Source organism: Centroberyx gerrardi, chromosome 4 (genome assembly GCF_048128805.1).
Source record: "Centroberyx gerrardi isolate f3 chromosome 4, fCenGer3.hap1.cur.20231027, whole genome shotgun sequence".
NCBI lineage: Eukaryota > Metazoa > Chordata > Actinopteri > Beryciformes > Berycidae > Centroberyx > Centroberyx gerrardi.
This window is the reverse complement of record NC_136000.1, coordinates 29,906,859-29,927,995: the sequence shown is the minus strand read 5'-3', so window position 1 is coordinate 29,927,995 and position 21,137 is coordinate 29,906,859. Positions and strand designations below refer to the sequence as shown.

Genomic DNA, 21,137 nt, shown 5'->3' with positions numbered 1-21,137 from the left:
AAAATATCCCTTTAGTATTTTTGTCATTTACAGGCCACAGTAGGATGAGCCAGAGACCTGTCGATGTTGTTGCAATTCCTATTGGTTGCCAATAGAATTCGATGAAAGTCATAGCTTACTTAATGCCCCTTGCCCCATGCGATTTTGGTCAGCACTCCTTTCTGTGTCCATTCATCGCTAACCTTCACATTTCTCTCCCTCGTCCTCTATAGTGATTTCCACAGGATCCTATTCATTTCTGTCTCCCAGCTAATGATGAAGTGCCTGCTCTGTGTAGTTATTGCATGGACTCTCCTCTTATAATTCTGTGAAGCTTATTACTTGCCTTTGCACCTGCAATGCACCAACAGCAGTACAGTAGATCTTGTCTCTTGTATTTTTTATACCCGCTGCTAGATGGGGCCTGGATTGTTTTGGAACTTCCCTCCCAAGGCTGGCTGCACGGTTCCACAGAGCCTCCTGCAGACCATGTACGTAGGAACGTGCACCAACCTGCCTCCCTACCTGCCTCCCTACCTGCCGTACCATACCGTGCCGCATAGGTCCAACCTGTGTTTATCTATCTATGGCATTTCCGTCCATCGCTCCATTCTGTCAATCAGTCAGTCCAGTGTTTCACCTGTATTCATTTAGCAGGGAATTTAGGAAAATGATCCCCCCCAAGCTAGAAAAACATAAAAACAATGAAAATCCAACATTGAGTCTTTGATTATGCAAAACAAACATGCATGTGGCAGCTGTAGGACAAGTAGTCCATCTGTCATCATAAAAATATCTCTAAGAATCATTTTTAAGCCACAACAGATACTGGAACAGATACTGGGAATTAGACTGGGAGCCAAGCCAGATCCAGGAACTGAAAATTCCCCCCATGCACCATTGCTACATAATATTCTAGGGGAAACACTGTGTGTCAATGAGACGCCTTGCAGGACCAATCCAGTCTGATTGGATGTTTTTTGCAAATTTTTTATGTTTTCCATCCATTTACTATTAATTCTGACAGTGTTTACATGCATGCGCCACAGTTTTTTAAATCAGTTTTGCCATTCACTCCAATTCAATTCCAAACAGCATAGAGAATTAATGCATTACTCTGAATTAGAAGCCATCAATTGCATTTGCAAAGTTGCATCAGGACGCTAACATCAGGCTAGAACCTTTTACATTTTGAAAGCAGCTCTATTCACTCTAAGATGGCCGTTTCATATTAATGCAAGAACACCGTGAGAGCTGAGATGAGACAGCAGGGGGCGTCTTACTTCTGCTGTTTGCTTGTAAACAAGAAAAAAACGTCTAAAGTTTCCGATTTCTGATTTCTGCTGTTTCCTGTCCAAAATAAATCTTTCAACCAATAGCTAATGTTCTCTGCGGTTACGTTAGGCCCCACCTTCTGTCAGTCATAATCCAGTCAAGCCAACAGACGCTTCTGCCAGCTACAGTCCGTAAAATGAAACAAAATTTAAAGATATATTTTACACATTTACGGGTTTAATTTGCTGCCCTCTTCTTTACTGGGAGTACCTCGGAATATTTAGGTAGCATTTGTTTCAGAATATTTACTTAAGGAAATACAAGAAATGAGCAAAAATCTCCTATCACACTGGAATGGTCCTTTAGTAGTCTCACTTGTAGTCACGGGTCTTGAGAACCACAGTAGGAAATCAGTTTATGAGCATACACACTGAGTCAAATTGCCTTTGTAGACACTGACTTGGGGTCAGATGTGTGTGTTTTTGCACTTTAGGTTCACGGATGTGCTTTGTGAACCTGCACTGATTCAGTTTGATTCCCTGATCATTCGATTCTTCAAGTGTGTAAAGTTTGAGATTAGGATTAACACGTAAACTGGACTATAAACCAACGACTATAAGCCAACATCCAATCACGGCGGTGCATTGGACCAAAATCTCTCAACTCACCGACGAGTGTTTTGATCCATTTCTCATGTGCCGTTAATAGGAGTAAGAGTCATAAGATGTGGACCAATCACAGCGAAACTCCAATGAGGACTTTCACCCTCATTGGACACCCTGGTAACGATGCTCGGGAAGAAATGGAGCATAGCATCACGCACAATCATCACACACACATCCTTTTTTTCTCAATGTGTGTGTTATCTATTATTGTCACCCATCAGCTTTTGAAATGCCAGCGTGGGTGTCGGCTGTCCTGCGTGATTGTCTGAGTCACTCTGGATGGAACTGCATGTTCCGCACATCTCTGCATGCATATTACATCTTTGTTATGGCGTGTTTGAGTGTGTGCACAATATAGGTCATCTTCAATTTAGCAGCTATAAGAAAGTATTTCATCAAATCTGTGGTGTTTTGATTTGTCGATTGCTCCGGTCACACTTAAAACTTGCCTTGTAACATTTTGCATCCCCAATCTTCTTTTAGATAAAATGTTGAATGTGAAACTGTAGCTCATTTCGGAGCAAATCGAGCAAGTTTGTCATGTGATAGAAGGCGGAGATAGTCAGTGTGTCCGCCTGGTCGATGCAGAAGCGCATTTTGTGGTCAGTCTTCAAGCAGGCGACGTATTAAAAGCCAGAGTGGATGTCATGATGTGTTAGAGAGAAGGTGATTAATTCATTAAGCGGATGGCGCTGGCTGACATATCAGTTATTGAATGTCTGCGCCATGCTGCGCTGTGGTCACTAATGGAGGACATGTATTAAAATGGAGGATGGCACAGCGGGGGTGACAGTTTCATATGGTGTGTGTGTGGAAAAATGATTTTATAGTTTGCCCTCAAGAAAAAAATATTTATTAGAAAGTGGCATGTCAAACATTGTTCTCCGTACCAAGCAAACAAGAGGAAGAGCTTTGACCTTTTGTTATATGCAGATTTGATGTTGAATTGGAAATTTTTTGATTTCTTAATAATGACAGTGCCTGGATTTTATTATTGGCAGAACAAAAAATAGCCTGCTTGGAATAGATGTGTGTACAGTACGGATGGGGTTCACGATTCGATACAACCATGATACGATGTGATAAATAAAAGTTCAATGACAACAAAGTCAGAATTCTGTTTATTTCTGAGACACAAGTCTTTCTAGCGATGGCATTGGCTGCTAGAATGTAAACAGCAATTTTAAAATGTCATTACAAAGTGCAAATAATATAATTTGGATGGAGAGCTTGTGAAATTTTGATGGTCAAGCCGTCTCTTTTATGATTACTACAGCAGAATAAAATGGCGCTAATATCGCAATTCATTTTTCTGGCCCACGATACGTATCGTCAAATTTTTGTATCGCGATATATTGAACTTAGACACTTCAACCCATCCCTAGTGTACAGAGTGTTAGAGTTCTAGGTGACGGATTGTTTTCCGAGTAAACTGTGATAAAAACCATGCCTCTCTTGAGGAGTCGACTGTGGTTTGTCCGGGAAACCATTCATTCACTCGGCTCGCTCCACTGAGCTTCGCACCTCGGCATCTGGTTCTCCATTCGGTTCAGGAAGGAGTCCGGCAAACGCTCCCCTCTCCCCTCAATCTACTGCTGGTAGCCACACACTGTCTGTCCGTCTGCCTCGCTGGCACTGGGCCCGCGGCACCGCGGTCGGCCCATAGAAACACAACCGCTAGAACGGACATTCGGTCGCATTCGGCTGCGTTTTTCAGCCGCCGGACGATCCAACTGTGCCATTCAGCTTGAGCCAATTACATAAAAGCAGGCATGGCAGGCTTCTGCTATGGTGTGTGACTGTCGGTGAATATGCCTAGTGTGTGGTTTTTGACTTTGGCTGATGTCCTTGGCATATGTTGGCGGACGAGAGGCTGATGCCTCTTAACACTGGCTAGTAGGTCACTGGTGATCGATGGTGTGTGTGTTTTTAAAAAAAACTGGGATAACCAGTGAGAGATACAAGGCACGAGATAGCCTACATAAAAGGATTTTTCAGCCTGGAGCCCACATTTTCAGATATGCTCCCAGATACACTGCAGGTGCACCATTCATTTGATTCTGTACAAGAAAAACAGAACCATGAGATGAGTTAATAACAAATCCTAAGTACAATCCCATATCACTGGTTAGATAGTGACAGGAGGTGTTTAGTTGCACTAGGTGAACAGATAGGGTCTTGTACAACTGCAAATATGGATTTGAGCACCCACCTCTGTATGGCACAGTCCTGATTTGTGATCCAATGAAAAGCCACCGAGAGGTCGATTGTCTGTAGGGCAAAATAATATAAGTGTATTAGAAGAGTTAGTAACCATCACAGCTGAAGTCCCACTCTACATTTGTACTCAGGTAAAATGATTTGTCCTATATGAAAACCCAATGCGTTTCAGCTGTAATAACCTTTGTCCTATATAAAAACCAACATGTTTCAGTTGCAATAGATTTTGTCCTGGACGAAAAACCAACACATTTTGGCTGCAGTAGCTTTTGTCCTATAAGGCTATTGCAGCCAAAATGGTTGGTTTTTAATATCAAAGCTTTGTCAATTGTCCTCCAAGAGTAGGCAGATTTTTTGCCCACTGATAGAAGAAAGCAGCCTAAAGAGGCTTGAGTAAAGCTAGTAAAACTACTTTCGTCTACTGGTCTTCATGTGAAAAAATGTGAATTCAAAGCACGTGCTTTCTGGACACGTTGGTTTTCGCATGTGAACACATTTTCTCACGTTGTATTCTGGCATCATGTGACTAGATGAAGTTAATTTTTTTTTGTCCACATGTGAACTTTTTGTCACATTTTCACCTGTCGTGAAAACAAAGAGACAATTCATAGGTAAAAATGTCAATGGGAAATCTCACAAGTTCACATAGGAATACCAACATGTGTCCAAAAAGCACATGTTCTTTGTATTCACATGTGGGTTTTCACATGATGTGACTTGTTTGTAAGGGCAGGCCCTCGTATCAACATCTATTCATCGTCTAAATGTTTGCTGGGCAAGATCCCAGCTATTGACGAAAAAGAGCGAGTGCGCTCAGTCAACCTCCCCTGATTAAATAAAGGAAACAAAAAACAACACCTGAGTACTACCAGCCTCTTGTCCATGATCCCGCAGAAGGTGGGTGTTATGAGGCGAGTCGATATATATGCAAACACAGGCATGAGTGGGCTTTTGCTTTGGGGCTTTCGCACTGCTCACACTCTCAGGCAGTGCTAGCTCTTCACCGTCCCAGTACATGAGACTGGGGGCGTATTTTAGGATATGAAAAAACATTCTTGATATGTATGCTTTAGTAGCAGAGTATCTGTGGATAGTGCCTTAAAATGCCTCCAGTCATTAGAGATCTTAGTTTGTTTCACTATTAATGCTGCATGTCCACTGTTAGATTAGTTCTACATCTTATCCGCTTTACTAAAAACAGTTGTCCCTTAATTAATTTCTTGTTTTCCCTTTTCTTATAGTTTCACAACTTTCATTAGCTGTGTTCAGTCAGAAATATGCTGCTTCTGCCCACTTCATTTCTTCATATTGGTTTTTAAATTGGCCTGAAATCCAATTCCAAGTCGCATTAAAAAGGTCTTAAAAAGGCATAAATTTGGCTTTCCGCTATCTCGCAGACACCCCGAGTAACGGCGGGAGTATTTGCTGACGACTTCTTCTTTTTTGTTAGAGGGTGTGTGTGTGTGTGTGTTGCGATTGTGTGTAAGTTTATGGAGGCTCTGCACACCCTTCAGCTGCTGGAAAGCCCTCCGCTTACATCAGTCTTGCCCTTGTAAACTGGCTTCGAGAGCTGAGTCCCGAGTCTCAGCAGTAGCCAGGATCCTTCAGGGGGGCGCCGCCCTATCACACCCCGCCTCTGATGCCAGAACTGAGCACTGCAACAGAAATAGAGTGTGACTGTGTGCATGTGTGTGCTTCCCTCTGCGTGCCCTATGATACTCTCTGTCCCCCCCCGTTTTGTTTTTAGCTATTTTCTTTATTTTTATCTGAATCGACAGTTCGTGCGACGCCGACTGACTTCCAAATCCAGATGATCCACAAAAGCCACGTAAAGCCCCATTGTTTGAATTCAAAAAAAGCATCGGCCTTTAATCCCCACAATGAGGCCGCTTCTCCTAAAGCTGACTTTCTTTTGGTAGATACAAGAGTTTTTTATGGACACTTTTTTTTTTTTTAGACGCTTTCATCTGACAGCACTGACAAGGAAGCTGTTGTGCCAGGAGAGAAAATACGCCAAGGGTATCAGGCTGGAGCTGATAGCTGCTATTTAATATTTAATCCTCGACTCAGCCGCTGATATCTCCGCTCTGGGTGTAGCTTCTCAGCCGCAGAAGACTCCTCCAGACATTCAGTGCCTATAAATAATTGAAAGTTTCATTTTGCATGGCGAGAATAGCTAAGTTACTAACAGTGATTTGATGACTTAGCTACTCCAAGTGGTGCAATTACACTAGTTTTGTTTGTGTGAAAGTGTGTAAGAATATGCGCGGTAGTAGATACATCAGTTTGAATGCGTCTTTGCTTGTGCGTGCATGTGTGTGTGCACGTCAGTCGGCGTTAGCGTCTCTTCTCCACCCCTCCCTCTGCTTACCTGGAGGAAGCTGCTGGAGGAATCACATCCACTTAGCTCAACAACTGAAATAGATGGAGTCAACAGGGAGGAAACAAGATGTCAGATAGAGGAGGGGGGAAGTAAACTACGATTAGGCTGATATACTCGTTTGCTTATAACGGCATTTTATTATAAATCACATCTGGTTCAGTCAGTGTGGTTCACCTCTGATATGATGGATATGATGCAGTTTGATTGATTACATATTTATTGTAGAATTGATCAATACTACACTGGTTGTCTATGGGAAGACCTTAACCTGAACTGACTCTAATGAGACATTTTGATCAGATTCCAAGCATGCATGAGATGTTAATTATTATTATTGTTGTTATTATTATTATTATTACTACTACTACTATCCTGAGTTTCAATGGAGAGTTTTAAGTCATTTTCACACTTCACTCGAGTCCCATTCCAAGATAATTTTTAGGATTTTTAGGATGCAGTTTGAGATAAAACAGTTAACAGTAAAATAACAAAATAAAACAGTTTATGACATATGAAAAAGAGTGGGATTGGACTTGAATTCCATGAAATGTGACTTATCGCTTATACTTGCAGTGATTAAAGGATAAGTTCAGTGAATTTGGACCTAGATATTTGTCTCTTACATACCTGTAATACGTCACCAATGTCACTTTTAGTCACTTGTAAACATGGAAGAAAGCAGATGCTTTTGATTTCATTAAATGATACACGTTAGCTACTATAGTGCCAATAAGAATAGTTAGTGCTTTAGGTTACAGTAGAGTTTTGTAGTGTTTTTCATGTAGGCTAGTCCACTTATAAGATGGGGTGTGAGCATGCCTGTTATCCTGTGTCATAATAAGTGAATATATACGATATATATACCCGTTTGTTTTCATGCAAACCCCAGTCCGCTTTTCTGGACCACACCCGAGTTCAAAAACAGCTTTCACACCAACAAACTTCCAGTGTAAACGAAAGTTCTGAAAAAATAACTTGGTGTGAAAACGTCCTTAGTGTCCCATGATGGTCAAAATGCTGTTTGAGAGGCTTTTCCACCCTGACAAGGATACAATTCTGGGGGAAAAACACCAAATTTTCAATTTTTTGAATTTTTTTTCTGACAAGAAAATGGACAAATTGAAAGATACTGAATATGAGCACAACATATTGGTATAGGGCTGGGTATCGGTACTCTGAAATAACCCAGTACCAAGTAGTATCGAAACTTCCCCAGTCAAGCGATACCTGCATTCGATACTTTTTGTACACTGTTCTAGAAAAAAATGACTATTTGTATGGTTTTGCTCGCAAAACTAACTCGGTCCACTAACGCAGCAGCTACAACCCATACAGTCTGTGGTGAAGTCGAGCGCGGTGTGTGTGACGGAGTTGGCAGTTCAGCGTGCCGAGATGCCACCAAAACGTTAAAAAAAAAGGTATCGAATGAAGTACTCTATTGGTATCGGTATCACTTTAAGGGTACTGGTATTGGTACTGGTATCGTAATTTTTTAAACGATACCCAGCCCTAGTATCCGCCACCTCAATCCAAAACATAGCGTTATCAGCTTTCAAAAACCCATATCAGTCAAACCCTAAAATAGAACAGTTTAAAATAAAACATAAAACAGTAAAAAGTAAAATAACAAAATAAAACAGTCTATGAAATATGGCAAAGAGTGAAACAGGAGAAAGAAACAAGAAAACAAGATATTACATATTAGTACAATGCAAAAAAATATCCATATTTGCAAGCCATTTAATCTAGTATCTAGTATCTTTTTCTTAAAACAAGTGTGAAAATTTGCCAGTAGAGTGACATAATTTCACTTGTTTCCAATACAAATCAACTTGTTTCAAGCATTTTCTTGAATCAAGTGTCATTTTCTTAACACTAGTGGAGTGATCTGCCTTGTTCTGCCTTACCCATTTCAAGATAATGGCACTTGCTTCCAGAAAAGTCACTGAAACTGCATTGGAAACAAGTGGAGCGAAAACAAAATGTCATCAGCGAATATTTAAACGTGCAATAAGTTAAGATGTTTACTGCCCCATAGCACAAAATGAGCATAATATATCTGCAGGGATTGATAGGGTTGTTGATCAAATGACAAACAAATGACTCAACAATTACATGCAAAGTTGCCTATAGTGCAGCTTTAATTATTTTTTATCCTCCTGATGCTTTCACACATAACTGTATATGCTTTAACTTCTCTGGCTTCAGCAAAGTTTCTGTAAAAGCAGCATCCGCTTGATAAACTCCATGACCGGTTTGTTTGTTTCCTCGTCTCTTCTGCTTTAATTATCACTCCAACTGTGTTAGGTGTGAACGATGGCTAACTTTCTGCTTTATTAGATCGCAGAAGCACGAAGCCGGTCTGTGATCTTTCCGAAGGAGAGGAGGAAGGGAGATAGAGAGAGCGAGAGAGCATCCGCATCCTTTAGAGGGCCGCTATCAAATCTGATCTCTTTGAGGTTTGCCCGGCCATATGTCTAATTAATACACTCGACCGGAGTCAATAACCTTGTCGCCTCACAGAGCTCGAAGGGAGTGACGGGGGAAAGGGAGACGAGCCTCAGCACTTTCCCCGAACGTTTCAGAGTCGTCGACGGAGCGGATTTTCTGCTCCGCTGGGCGAACTATAGAAATCAGAAGAAAGAAATAGTCTCCTCCGCACTCCGCCTTACATTCAGTGTGACATTTATTTTCCGCACCTAACTTTCAGCTTCCATCAGGGCGCGTTCTGCTATTTTTTTGACGCTGGACAAACCACTCAGACAATTTCATGCCAGTAAAGAGTCTTCTCTCTCTCTATCGCTCTTCTTCTGCCCTCTTTCTCTCTCTCTGTTTCCTCTCTAGCCTTGCTTGTCCTCGTTATGTACAGTATCTCTCTTTCCTGCTGCCTCTATCTCCCTCTGCTGCCCCAGATTCCAGCTATTGATTGGTGCGATCGTACATTAGATCAGATGCTTCCCCTCCACATGACTGTGCGATTGATTTCCTGTCTGACAGGAAGCCTCTCTCTGAGCCTCGCCATCCCCGTATCCCCTCAACCTGCTTCACTGTGATTGGCTCTAAATCTGTCTGTCTGTCCGTCAGATCAACCACAAAATAACACAAAACATGAACGCAGTCATATCTAATCATATGGTGTGGTTATGCATGTATGTAATGACATTTACACACATAAATGTATCAGAACAGAACAGACCCAATAGAACACAATAGAATTCTAATATATAATCCTATATAAAATCAAAAGTGAAGTAAAATTAAGCAAGAAATCACTTAGCTCACGTGCTGAAATAGATCAAGCCAACAGGGAGAAAACAAGATGCCATAGGAGGAAAAAGTTTAGCAGAAATGTGGAAAGGTTATTATATTAGTAGTAAATTATTATTATCATCGTGGGTTTCAATGGAGGGTTTTGATGGTCCAAATGCTGCTTCAGAGGCTTTTCCACCATGACAAGAGTAGAATTCCAGGGGAAACAGTGAAAACTTGGAAGTTTTTGGAAAGAAAATGGTCAAATTGAAAGATAATCGGCTATCAGCAGCTTTCAGAAAACAATTTGAACTTGGGAATTGAACCGTAAAATGGTACAGTTGATGAAGTGTGACTTATCACATACACTTGCAATGATTTAAGACAACTTCAACTTCAACTTTATTGTCCCGAGGGAAATTTGGTTTGCAGCCAGGGTTTAAAATACTCAGCACATAACAACACATAAAAGAAGTAGTAAAAGACATTACATAAAAGACATCACATAACATAGTCTGGCATTGTTAAATAAACTTTGATGACATTTGTTTTCTTTTTGGTAATTGTAGGGAATGCAAATGATTCATTTGACTCAATAGGTTTTAGTTTTGGCTGTTTGTCTTGTTGTTTTGCCTTGCTCTACTGTACTCATCGTGTTATTATGGAGAGCGATGAGATGTACTCTACTCAAGCATGTGGCTGAATGAGATCATAGGTTGTTTTGGATGTGGGGAATCACTGCATCTGCCACAGCAGTAGTCATTGTATAGGCAGCCACATCTTGTCTGAACTGCACAGACCCAGTAGAGATCAAATAGAAATTCAAATAGAACTCATAACCCTATATGAACTAAAAAATAGAGTAAAATGAAACCTGGCAAAGAGACAGATATTATGTTATGACAATATATGAAATGTGTAATTTGGCAAGATCTACTTGTGGGCGGATGGGAAAATGAGGAAAATATGTTTAATGTAAAAACAGGAGAGAAGAGAAGATAGAGCAACTGAGCCAATGCTATGGGTTAATAAAATTGACTTTTTCATAGGAGACAACATCCTTCCAGCCTGTCTGATGCAAGTTTGATGCAAGAGCCTTTGTGAAATCAAAAGTTCAAAGAGTACAAGGAAATAAAGGTGCTTGCTGCAAACCTGGCAATGAGAAACAGATATTAAATCCTAGCTGACAATACAGCAGATGTGTAATTTGACAAGATCTACTCGCGAGAGGATGGGAAAATAAATATGTGTAATGTCAAAACACAGCAGAGAAGAGAAGGTAAGCCAGACCCGATGGGACTAAGCCGGGTTGTCATAGCAACTCTGTCTGGGCAGAACTAAAAAGAAAGAAGAAAAAAAAAAGCGAAGGAGGGAGGGAAAAGAAAACAGGACAGGTTCAATTTGTTCTCCTCAACAAACTGCTGTAAAAGCAGACTGTTTTCTCCCCCAAAGTAGAAAAAAAAAGTATTTTTCTCTGAAAGGAAAAGCTTTTTTTTTTTTTTGCTGTGTTCTTGTGTGAAAGGGAGGAGATAGAGGAAAAAATAGAGAGGCTGGTAAATAACTTCTCACCCACTGACACTTTGGCTGTGTGACCGCAGTGTGGTTCAGGGATGAAGAGAGGCTTTGAAGTCCGGCCCTCCGCTGTGGAGAGTGGACTGTGATGGCCACATGCCTCACTATTCAATTCACTTACTGGCATCACTGTTTATCAGGAACAAAGGACTATGCAAAATGAGAACATAAATGATCCCACTAGGGAAACAGGATACAGCACGCAAACAGAGAATATGAATAGGAGTCAAAATATACCAAACTATAAGCTGCAAATATATGCAGTATAAGTGAAAAATACAAAAATGTCAAGATGTAAACAATACGTAACACATTACAAGGATATGAGGATATGAAGAAAACAGTATGTCAATTTACAGCATACAGTATATGCTAATACACTAATTTGTATGAGGTGCCGTATAGGACATAATCCAAATTTTGGCTTGCACATACAACTACTTTACCTCTCACACACACGTATTCTGAGATCCTCTCATTTAACCTAGTGAAACACTCACACACACTTTACTGAAAACCTCTCACATTCCCTACTAAACCACTCTCATATATACTATTGAAATTGAAAATGTTCACACACACACACTAGTAAGACCTTTCACATTCACGACTGAAATATTATATTTTCATATATACTACTTAAAAATTTTCATATACACTATTGAAATGCTCACACATAAGTTTGGATTATGTCCCATACAGCCCCTCCTAAATTTGCATTATATTCATATTACCAGGTCTACAGAGTCCACACATCATTATGTGCATTGTAAAATACTATTCGCCTTATGAAATATGTTCACTTTATAGATGTGGATAACATATGTACAGAACATGCAGATCTGGATATGTGCAAAAATGCTAAATTCAATAAATCAAAACCCAACATGCAACAGTTTATACATTCAAACCATATTCAGTTAATTATTTGGTTTGAAATGATGTACTATGCAGTACATCATCATCACTATCTATAATAATGCAAAACAGCTCCAACATTGAGAAGATGCCTCATTAACAGGCACACAAATACACACCTACACACAACGTGTACATACTGACACACCACACACACATACACCGGGAACACACACTCATGTGAACATACATAAAATCACATGTATGATCAAGAACTTTGGCAAAGCAACACACAGCAGAAAGCATTAAATCAGAGGAGGATGGGACCAGTATCTTTCCACCGGCAGCGGTGGCGTCACGAGGCCAAATATAGCCGGTGTAATGCAATGGTAATTGATTTCACGACCAGCCGTCTTACATAAGCTTGTCAGAGTGAATAGAGACAGTGAGAAAGAGAGGGATGAGATGGGGTGGAACGAGGAGAGAGAAAGAGAAAGAGACAGATAGAGGGAAAATGTCAAAAGGAGGCGAGAGGAAAGGGGGTGAGACGAGGCGGAGTGGTGGAAGAGGGGAGAGGAGGGCGTGAGGAAAGGGGCTTGGAAAAATAACAACTGTCAACGAGTGGTGAGGGGTGAGAAAGACAGACAAACTGAAAAAAAAAAAGCAGAGACGGGAGAGAGACAGACAGCCGGGTAAACAAAGGGCAGACAGAGACAGAAAGAAAAGCCTAGGAAAGAGGATGAGGCAGATTGCAAGGGTGGAAGTAACAAATTACGTTTACTCTCGTTTTTGTAATTCGAGTAGCTTTTTTGTGTACTTGTACTTTTTTTGAGTATTTTTTCAAGTCAGTAATTTGACTTTTATTTCAGATTGTTTTGACTCAGAATGTTTTACAAATGTTTTACAAATTTTGTAGGTTCTCAGAAATTGTCGTAAATTGCATCAGCGTCAAACCTGCAAGTATGTGGAGGAAAGTTAGTTAGCATTAGCTGTAAAGCTATCCATCAAGCTACATTGGTTATTAATGGTTTGTTAGGTTGGAAAGCTAATAGCAGCATAAGCTAACAGCATGAAACAACAGAGTAGGTTAACTCAGTCACTTATAGTGAGCAACTTTTTACTTTTACTTAAGTAGGTACTTAAGTAGGTAATTTTACTTTAGTAAAATGTCTGCATAGTAACCGTACTTTTGAAAAGGATATTTTGGTCTGGTTTAGTCTTTCCACCCCTGACAGAATGGCAGATACAGAGAGCGAGAACAGAGAGCAAGAAAAAAATATAACTGAGAAAGAGAAACAGTCTTGTATGCTGTGATTTAGGATGAGAGACAAGCACATACAGCAAAAAAAAAAAAAAAAAAAAAAAAGGGCCACAATAAACATTTTCTTCCCTTGCAAATGATGCAGTCACCCACTGGGCCAGTCAGTAACAGCTATGCATGTGTATAGGCCAATGTTTAGGCCTATATACAGTGGTATAGAGAATATAGGCTAGTAGATGCTGTACAGGTATTTCTCAGTCTAGCTGTGTACAAAGTCTGGTGCTGATAGGTAAAAAAAAAATTAAAAAGCCTTAGGGGAAAAGCTATTTTTGAAGGAATTCAAATTTGCATGAAATCCAATTTGATATACACAGATGGTAGAGGCAAATTTGCAGTGCGAGGGTAGCTGGATATGCTCGCCAAATTTCCTGTTAATCAAATTTACAGAGATGTGTGTTGAATTTTTTAAATGTTGACCCAGAACTGTAGCACTCCCCTTCGGAGAATCAGTACAATTTTGTAAATGGCGAACACAGTGGTGAGATGCATCATTCCTCCAAGTTTCGACAAAATGAGACCAGTGGTGTCTGAGAAGAGAAGAGGAGGGGTTGGTGAAGTGGATAGAAAGAAGGAAAGTGCTGAAGGGTGACAGAGAAAAACAGAGGAGAGAAAGACAGATATAAAGCGAGGGTTAAGCAGGGAGGAGGAGGAGGAGGAGGAGGAGTGGTGTTGTTTGGTCTCTGTTCCCTAATTAATACTTTTCATGGCACCAGTCCACCATCCACAGAAAGGTCACACTCACCCAGTTAATAAACTGGTCACGCTGGGAGGGAAAGAGAAAGGGAGGGGGGCGGAGAGAGGAGTGGTGAGAAAAAGAGAAAGGGAGAAATAGTTTGGTGTGTTCTAGGGTTTGACTGATACAGGTTTGTCTTAAGGCCGATACAGATATTTTTGGATTCAAGCTATTGATAGCCAATAAAAATTCCCCCAAAATTCCAAGTGTTCAGTGTTTACCCTTAGAATTGTATTCTTCTCATGGTGAAAAGGCCTCTGAAACAGCATTTAGACCATCATGGGACACTAAAACTATTGTGGATTCTGTTCAAAATGTCTCATTAGAATCAGTTCAGGTTAAGGGCTTCCTATAGACAACCAGTGTATCATTGATCAATCCTACAATAAATATGTGATCAATCAAACAGCACACCACACTGACTGGACTAGATCTGATTTTTAATAAAAGGTCAGTATTGGTAAATTGCTCTAACCATAGTCTCTTCCTGATTGCAGTAGTTTGCTTTGGTGTGCATTTGAATCACTTCATGTGAAAAAGAATCCATTCAGTGGTTAAAAGCTGCTGGTCAAATGCAATTTGTGTAGTAGAAACCCAAAAAGCAAACACATGAGCTTGTCTAGCAAGTATTCCCCTTTGTCACCTGTTCTCTGCCCTTATACCATTTCTTACAAATCAACAATCTGACAGTTGGTGTTCTGTTGCATAGACAGAATATTTGTAGATTATTTTGAGCTAAAGTGACAGTCGACGGGTGCTTGAAGAGCGATGATCTCCTTCATGTAGAGAAGCAACTGCGTACCCAGAAATAGTTTCTTACACATACTTCAAGAGCATATGTAATTTGCTGGAGGCAACTTGTACGTGTGTGTGTACGAGACAAATCTTAAAAGGCAAAACCAATAAATCCAATTTGTTATAATAGCGATGTTATCATCATGAATTTGATATATGATGTTATTTGCTGTGGTATTAGCGTACTGTAAACTGTGGTCTATTTTAAGCCAGGGTTAGATGGAAAGTGCGCTGGTGCAGTTCAATCAAAAATCCACCCTAAAAACAAAATTCACCGGAGTTGTTCATGATCTCTTGGGACATTTTTTGTCAAGACTTGGATGCATGAACAAGGTACCCTGGGTGATTTTCTAGTAATATGGGTACATATGGGAAGTGCTTTCTCTGTCGTCACAAAGTCACCTTCCCATTCTTTGCCAGTGTGGCAGCATAGTTACAGATTAGTTTTGAAAAGTGGAGATTCATTTTCAAAAATAAATGTTGGAAAAATGCATGAGTTCTGTCTTAGGGTGGAGTTCCTCTTTTAAGTAGTTATGGCTCACACTCTAGGGTCAGACACACACACACACACACACACACACACACACACACACACACTCACTTCAGCAGCTGCTGTGAATGACTAAGTGGCATCTGGGCTTTGTCTCTATACGGGTGTTAGAGATAAACACAGTTTATGTTGAACAACTGCCAGAGGGGGAGCGAGAGGAGAGACAGAATGGTAGAGAAAAAGGGGGTTAGAGAGAGAAAAGGGTGGAATGAGGTGAGGTGAGGTATATATAATGAGAGGAAGAGATAAAGATGTGTTGATGCCACTGTGAAAGTTCCCAAGCCCCTAATATTACAGTATGTGTCTCATTCATTAGCCCAAGACCCAGGGCTAACTGCTAACTATTGTTTCAGACAAACTCATTCTAAAGTAGGTAAGTGGTGCAAGATTAAAGAAATACACTACGTTTTTGACAGATTGGCCCGTTGGTCAGCTTAAACAGCAACTAAACCTCACCCAAATCTGTGGTGAAGCCTGACCCTTAATGGTGAAAAGGAGGGTACTGAACTGGTCATCTGCTATTGGCTGATCTTTGGCGCCAGGTGATGTCTCCCTTTATAGAATACAACAGGTGGTGACATCACTTGGCACCAAAGACCAGCCAATAGCAGATGGACAGTTCAGTACCCTACTTTTCACCATTAAGTGTCAGGCTTCACCAAAGTTTGGGTTTGGGGTTTAGTTACTCTTTAAATGATGAGAGCAAAGACACCAGTCATCCATTTGTCCCCAGTAGATCATTCTGCTCCATGCTAACACTTTAGCATACACTATGTTGAGTGATAGCAGGCCATTAGCCTTATCCAATGTAAGAAGACTGACCTTTTAGTAATAAGAAGTTGTTAGTTGTATATGGCCCATGGATTAATAAATTTAAAAAAATTAGATAAACCACATATTCATCCGCTGTGTAGTGATTTTTAGCAGTACAGTCTCCCCGTACCACCACCTTCACTTCCTATGGAAACAGGGAAAGTAGTAGCTGCTTGTACAAAACTGTTATTATACTATCACTCAACATAGTGTATGCTATAGTGTTAGCATGGAGCCTACTGTCAGTCAACATAGTGTATGCTAAATTGAGTGTGTGTCTGTGTGCGTTGGTGTTTGTGTATCACTGTGTGTGCGACCTCAAACACAATAGTCAAGTTTAATTAGATCTTAATGCGGACTCGATTCCCTTGTTGTCTACAGGGCAGTCTGTCTGTGTGCAGCTCCAAGATCCACTTTTCACAATGTAATCTCGGTCAGTAAGCATCTATGTCAAGGGCAGTTTTGTTTGTGTCTTTTCTATCTCTCAAACTGGCTTTACAGTACATCAGTTGACAGTCTTTTTTTTCGCAGAGCAAATATACAGCACCATAAACCTGGGAAAAAGATAGGCCTAGATTCTAAACTCTCTATTGATTCTCTCCCTTTCTCGTCTTAGTGTTCGATTGTAAAACTGAATGAAACTACATTCACCTGGGATTATAGCATTATCACAGGTTCTCACACTGATGAACTTGTGAGACTCGTCTGTCTTGCGAGGCTCATGGGTTTAGGGATTAGAAATTGAAGCGGAGGGTACGGTGGTGTTTGCGGAAGAAACTGCTCAGGTGACGTGGTGTTGGTATTGGCAGAATTGCTGGAGGAGATTGTTTTGGAAAACAGTGGTAGCCATTGCAGTAATACACCCAGTGTGCATCAGTCCTGCTTTAGTTCTGTACTGCAGGATTCAGTACTGCAGGAACAATTCCTCTTGGTGGGTGGAACAACACTCCAGCAGTAAGGCAGGAAAAATATAAGAAGTGAGAGTTCTATGATGGCTTTAGCTCTACGTAGGGCTGGGAGCCCAGTCTTGCATGTATTCACATTATAGCAGTTGCACAGTTAACAAATCTAAGACTTTTTGACTGGTAGACTAGGCTGAGACTAATATCGATTAAGGAAGAGAGATCAAGCTTTAACCTTGTGGCCAGGTTGTCTGTAAGTGGAAAACACAACCACATTTCACAATACAAATTTACAAATCAGAAAACAGAATTGATTAATTTATTTTAATGCTAATGCTAGCATGTTGATGCTAATGCGCCCCAATGCTAACACACTTATGGTAATGCTTACTTAGCTATTAGCATAATGCTAATGCTAACATGTTAATGCTAACACAATAATACTAACATGCTTATACTAATGATAATGTGCTAATGTTAATGCTAATGTCTCAACATGCTAACACTAATGCTAGGGTCCTTCATAAGTAGAATTTGCACATTAGTGTGTTTGCATTAGCATTAGTATTAAGATCTGTATTTGTGATTTGTTAATTTGGTTGGTGAAATGTTAATTTGTTTTATTAAATACAGTTGTGTTTTGCGATTTGTTTTTACAAATGTTGTTTAATGAAATGTTCATCTGCTTTGTTATTTTGTTTTCTATTTTGTTAATTTGGTTTGTGGAATGTTAATCTGTTGTCTACTTTGTTAATTTGCTTTGCTGAACATGGTTGTGTTTTGCACTTCCAGGCCACTGTAGGCCAGGTACAGTATAGTGACCAAGGCTAATTATTCTTTCTTTATGCATACAGATGTAGCCATCATGCAAATTGCACCTTTTTACTCGCTTGTTGCTGCTGGAAACCCAAGAGGAGAGAAAGTCCAGACACATACTCCACACATTCAAGCAAGATAAATGCAGGGGAGGTGGACCACCAACTTGTATCTGCAGCATCACCAGTACTGTAACTGAAGTGTTTTAGTGACTTGGCGCTAAATTCTAGTGTGTAGGTGTGTATATTTTTTACCATTTAATCTTCCAGAGAAGCAGGGCAACTTTGCAGCTAGACTGAACTAACCCCCATCTTGCCAATTCCATTTCCTTCATCTCCACTTGAACCCTCATCCATCGGCTGTTCAGACTATTCCAATTCAGTATGACATACAATCAATGAACTGACTCCTTCCATCATTTCACAATGTGGATTTGTGAAATTCCTCCATGAAGGACTTCACTATATGAGTTCATCCACCTGAATTGAAACTGAACTGCCATCAGCATGTAATATACAATGCAAATGGGGATGCAGGGTGAAAGCATTTTTTTCTCTAGGGTCAGACACACACACAACGTGCATGGATTCAAAAGGTATCCTGCATGATGAAATGACAGTGTAACCTTAGGTGTGCATGTATGTGTGTATGTGTGTGTATGTGTGTGTTGCCATGGTGATTGTAGGTTGCTGTCCAGGATGGCGGGCATGAAGGAGCAGCAGTTCACGGAGGAGAAGCCCCTACTGCCTGAGCAGAGAGGACTCGACTCAGATATGGTCAGTTGGCATGGCTGTTACTTATTGTTGTTGCTGTTATTTAATGTATGTGAGAGAGTATGCATATCCTACATGTGTATTATTATTATTATCAGAGTGTTATTTTTCATTAATCCTCCTGTTAAGGTGTTTGTACATGCTGATTGGTGTGTGCGGTATGCGCCAACGTGAAAGTCTTGATATATTAACAGAGAGATGTTTGCGCTCATTATGTGTGATGGTTTATAATTAGACAATGTGGTTGTTTACCTGCGGAGGAGGAAATTAATGAGCTCCATCCAACCGTGGCTCTTTGATAACAACACTCTGAAAAGATGAAAACTCATTTAAGCCGAGGATCAGAGAGCACGAAAGAGAGAGGTGGGGGACAAAAAGAGAAGCAAAAAAAAAAAAGGCAAAAAAATAGGCAGTGGGCGGTTATGTAAAAGCCATTTATTCTGGTCCACTTATCTATTACCCAAGCAACAGGTTGTGACTGAGTCAGTGGCTCTTGAATGTTCGAGAGTCACTAGTTACAGGAATGATAAAAACGGTGGAGAAATGCTGGGTCATCTTGATAGATCAGCTACTTTAAAAAGGCTAATGTTTGAGGCTATATTTATAACTGAAAAATAAAACGTTTGGCTCCTTAAACTTTTCAAACTACTTTCTTAGTGAGGCAATGTTGCTAGTATTCCTACAGACTTTGTGAATTGAGTAAATCAGTCATACTTTTGTCCAGTCACTGGAAATATACAGTATAAACATTTTTGAAAGTAGAAAAAGGGTAGTTGAGCCAAGACAGCAGAATACACAGACTCACAGAGAAATTAATAGGTCTGAATGGCCTGTTAAGAGAAGCAATGCTGTGTTCATTGAAGGAAGACAAAAACATTTCTGCACAGCACACCATGAAAACATATTGAACTAGCCAAAAAGAAGCGGAGAATATTCCTCTCCCTTTGACAAACCACTTATTTCTAGTGTATTTCTGGTGAATCTGTATGAAGTGGCAAATGATTACCAGAGAAGCCAATGCACTGTTACCGCTGTAGTCAGTGAAAGAAAAGTACGCCTGCACCAATAAGATAAATCTGTGATTCTAACTGTATCCACTTGACTCTGACTCAATAGGTTTTTGGAAGTAATATGGGTTACGTCAATATAAATGAGTAATTCTTGTAAGTCACGTTATTGATCGGCTCATCAAGGAAAGGTCATTAAGCCCGCTCATTTACGACTCGCTGCTCGTAAATAATCGAGGCCATCGACCGCTGCATCGATCGAGTTACATGTTTGTGTGACTCAACGGGCCTATCGTTTTATCGTTCTGTCAAAGATGACTTTGGCGTAGACACACATCCCGTTTTATTTTCTGCCTCTCTCTTCCTCCAGCTCATTTAAACTTGTGTTCTTTGCGTTGCTCTCTGGTGTTGTGCAACAATGTGTTAGTGACCTTTTAGCACATTTACTGAGTGATTACTGTACCTCCTGGCACAAAACTAGTAAAGCACCGGGCTGGCTCACTGGAAGTCATACTGCTGTGTTCACGTCATATGGGAACAACAGAGATGACTTGATGGTTAGAAGCAACAAAGTTTTCTGTCGACTTATTGCTCCTGATCACCTTTTTCACACTGAACACACATGCACTTAGAGAGTGATACATTTGACTTCATGATTTACAGCAAATCAACCATTGCAATGTCAACCAAAAATACAGCAGGTATTTCCCATCTGACGTGAATGCAGCAAGCTTCCGCTCTGGAGCTGGTGGATGATCTACTTTGACTGGTTTTCCTCCATCCCTTGGCCCACAAATGGCTCCTCTTTATTCCTCACAAAAAGGGAAGGAAGGCTTCAGTTACCATCCATCCATCCACCCAGCCATCTTTGGACATTTTGGACTCTTAATGGCAGCCTTTCTGAGGTTACCTTTCCTCAGTGTTGTCATTTATTATAATACAATACTGTGCAAGCATCCGTTATGAGTGCGTATTTTGTAGGTTCTCCATAAGCATTGCCTCAGAAACTGTAAAATCATGAATGATCTGCATCAAACTTGACTTAAGTAAATTTTCAGTAACAGTGTACTTCTACTTGTAACGTTACAGTAACATCAGTGTAGTGCCATCAGTACTAGTAAACATCTACTTCTTCAGTACTTGTACTTGAGTATGCTATGTTGGTATTTTTTCTGCCCCTGGTCTTGACACAATAACCCACCTTGTTGTGCTTGTTGTTTCATAAC

At 40.4% G+C, this 21,137-nt stretch overlaps 1 protein-coding gene across 2 annotated transcripts in view; it reads left to right on the top strand.

Moving 5' to 3' along the window:
• Positions 1 to 396: 396 nt before the first annotated feature.
• The window catches only part of ndrg4 (NDRG family member 4), a 52,507-nt gene continuing 31,766 nt past the window's right edge, over positions 397 to 21,137 (top strand). For both annotated transcript variants that reach the window (XM_071905427.2, XM_071905426.2), the window contains exons 1-2: positions 397 to 470; positions 18,817 to 18,907. In XM_071905427.2, coding sequence (XP_071761528.2) covers positions 397 to 470; positions 18,817 to 18,907 — 165 coding nt within the window. The remainder of the gene's footprint in view (positions 471 to 18,816; positions 18,908 to 21,137) is intronic.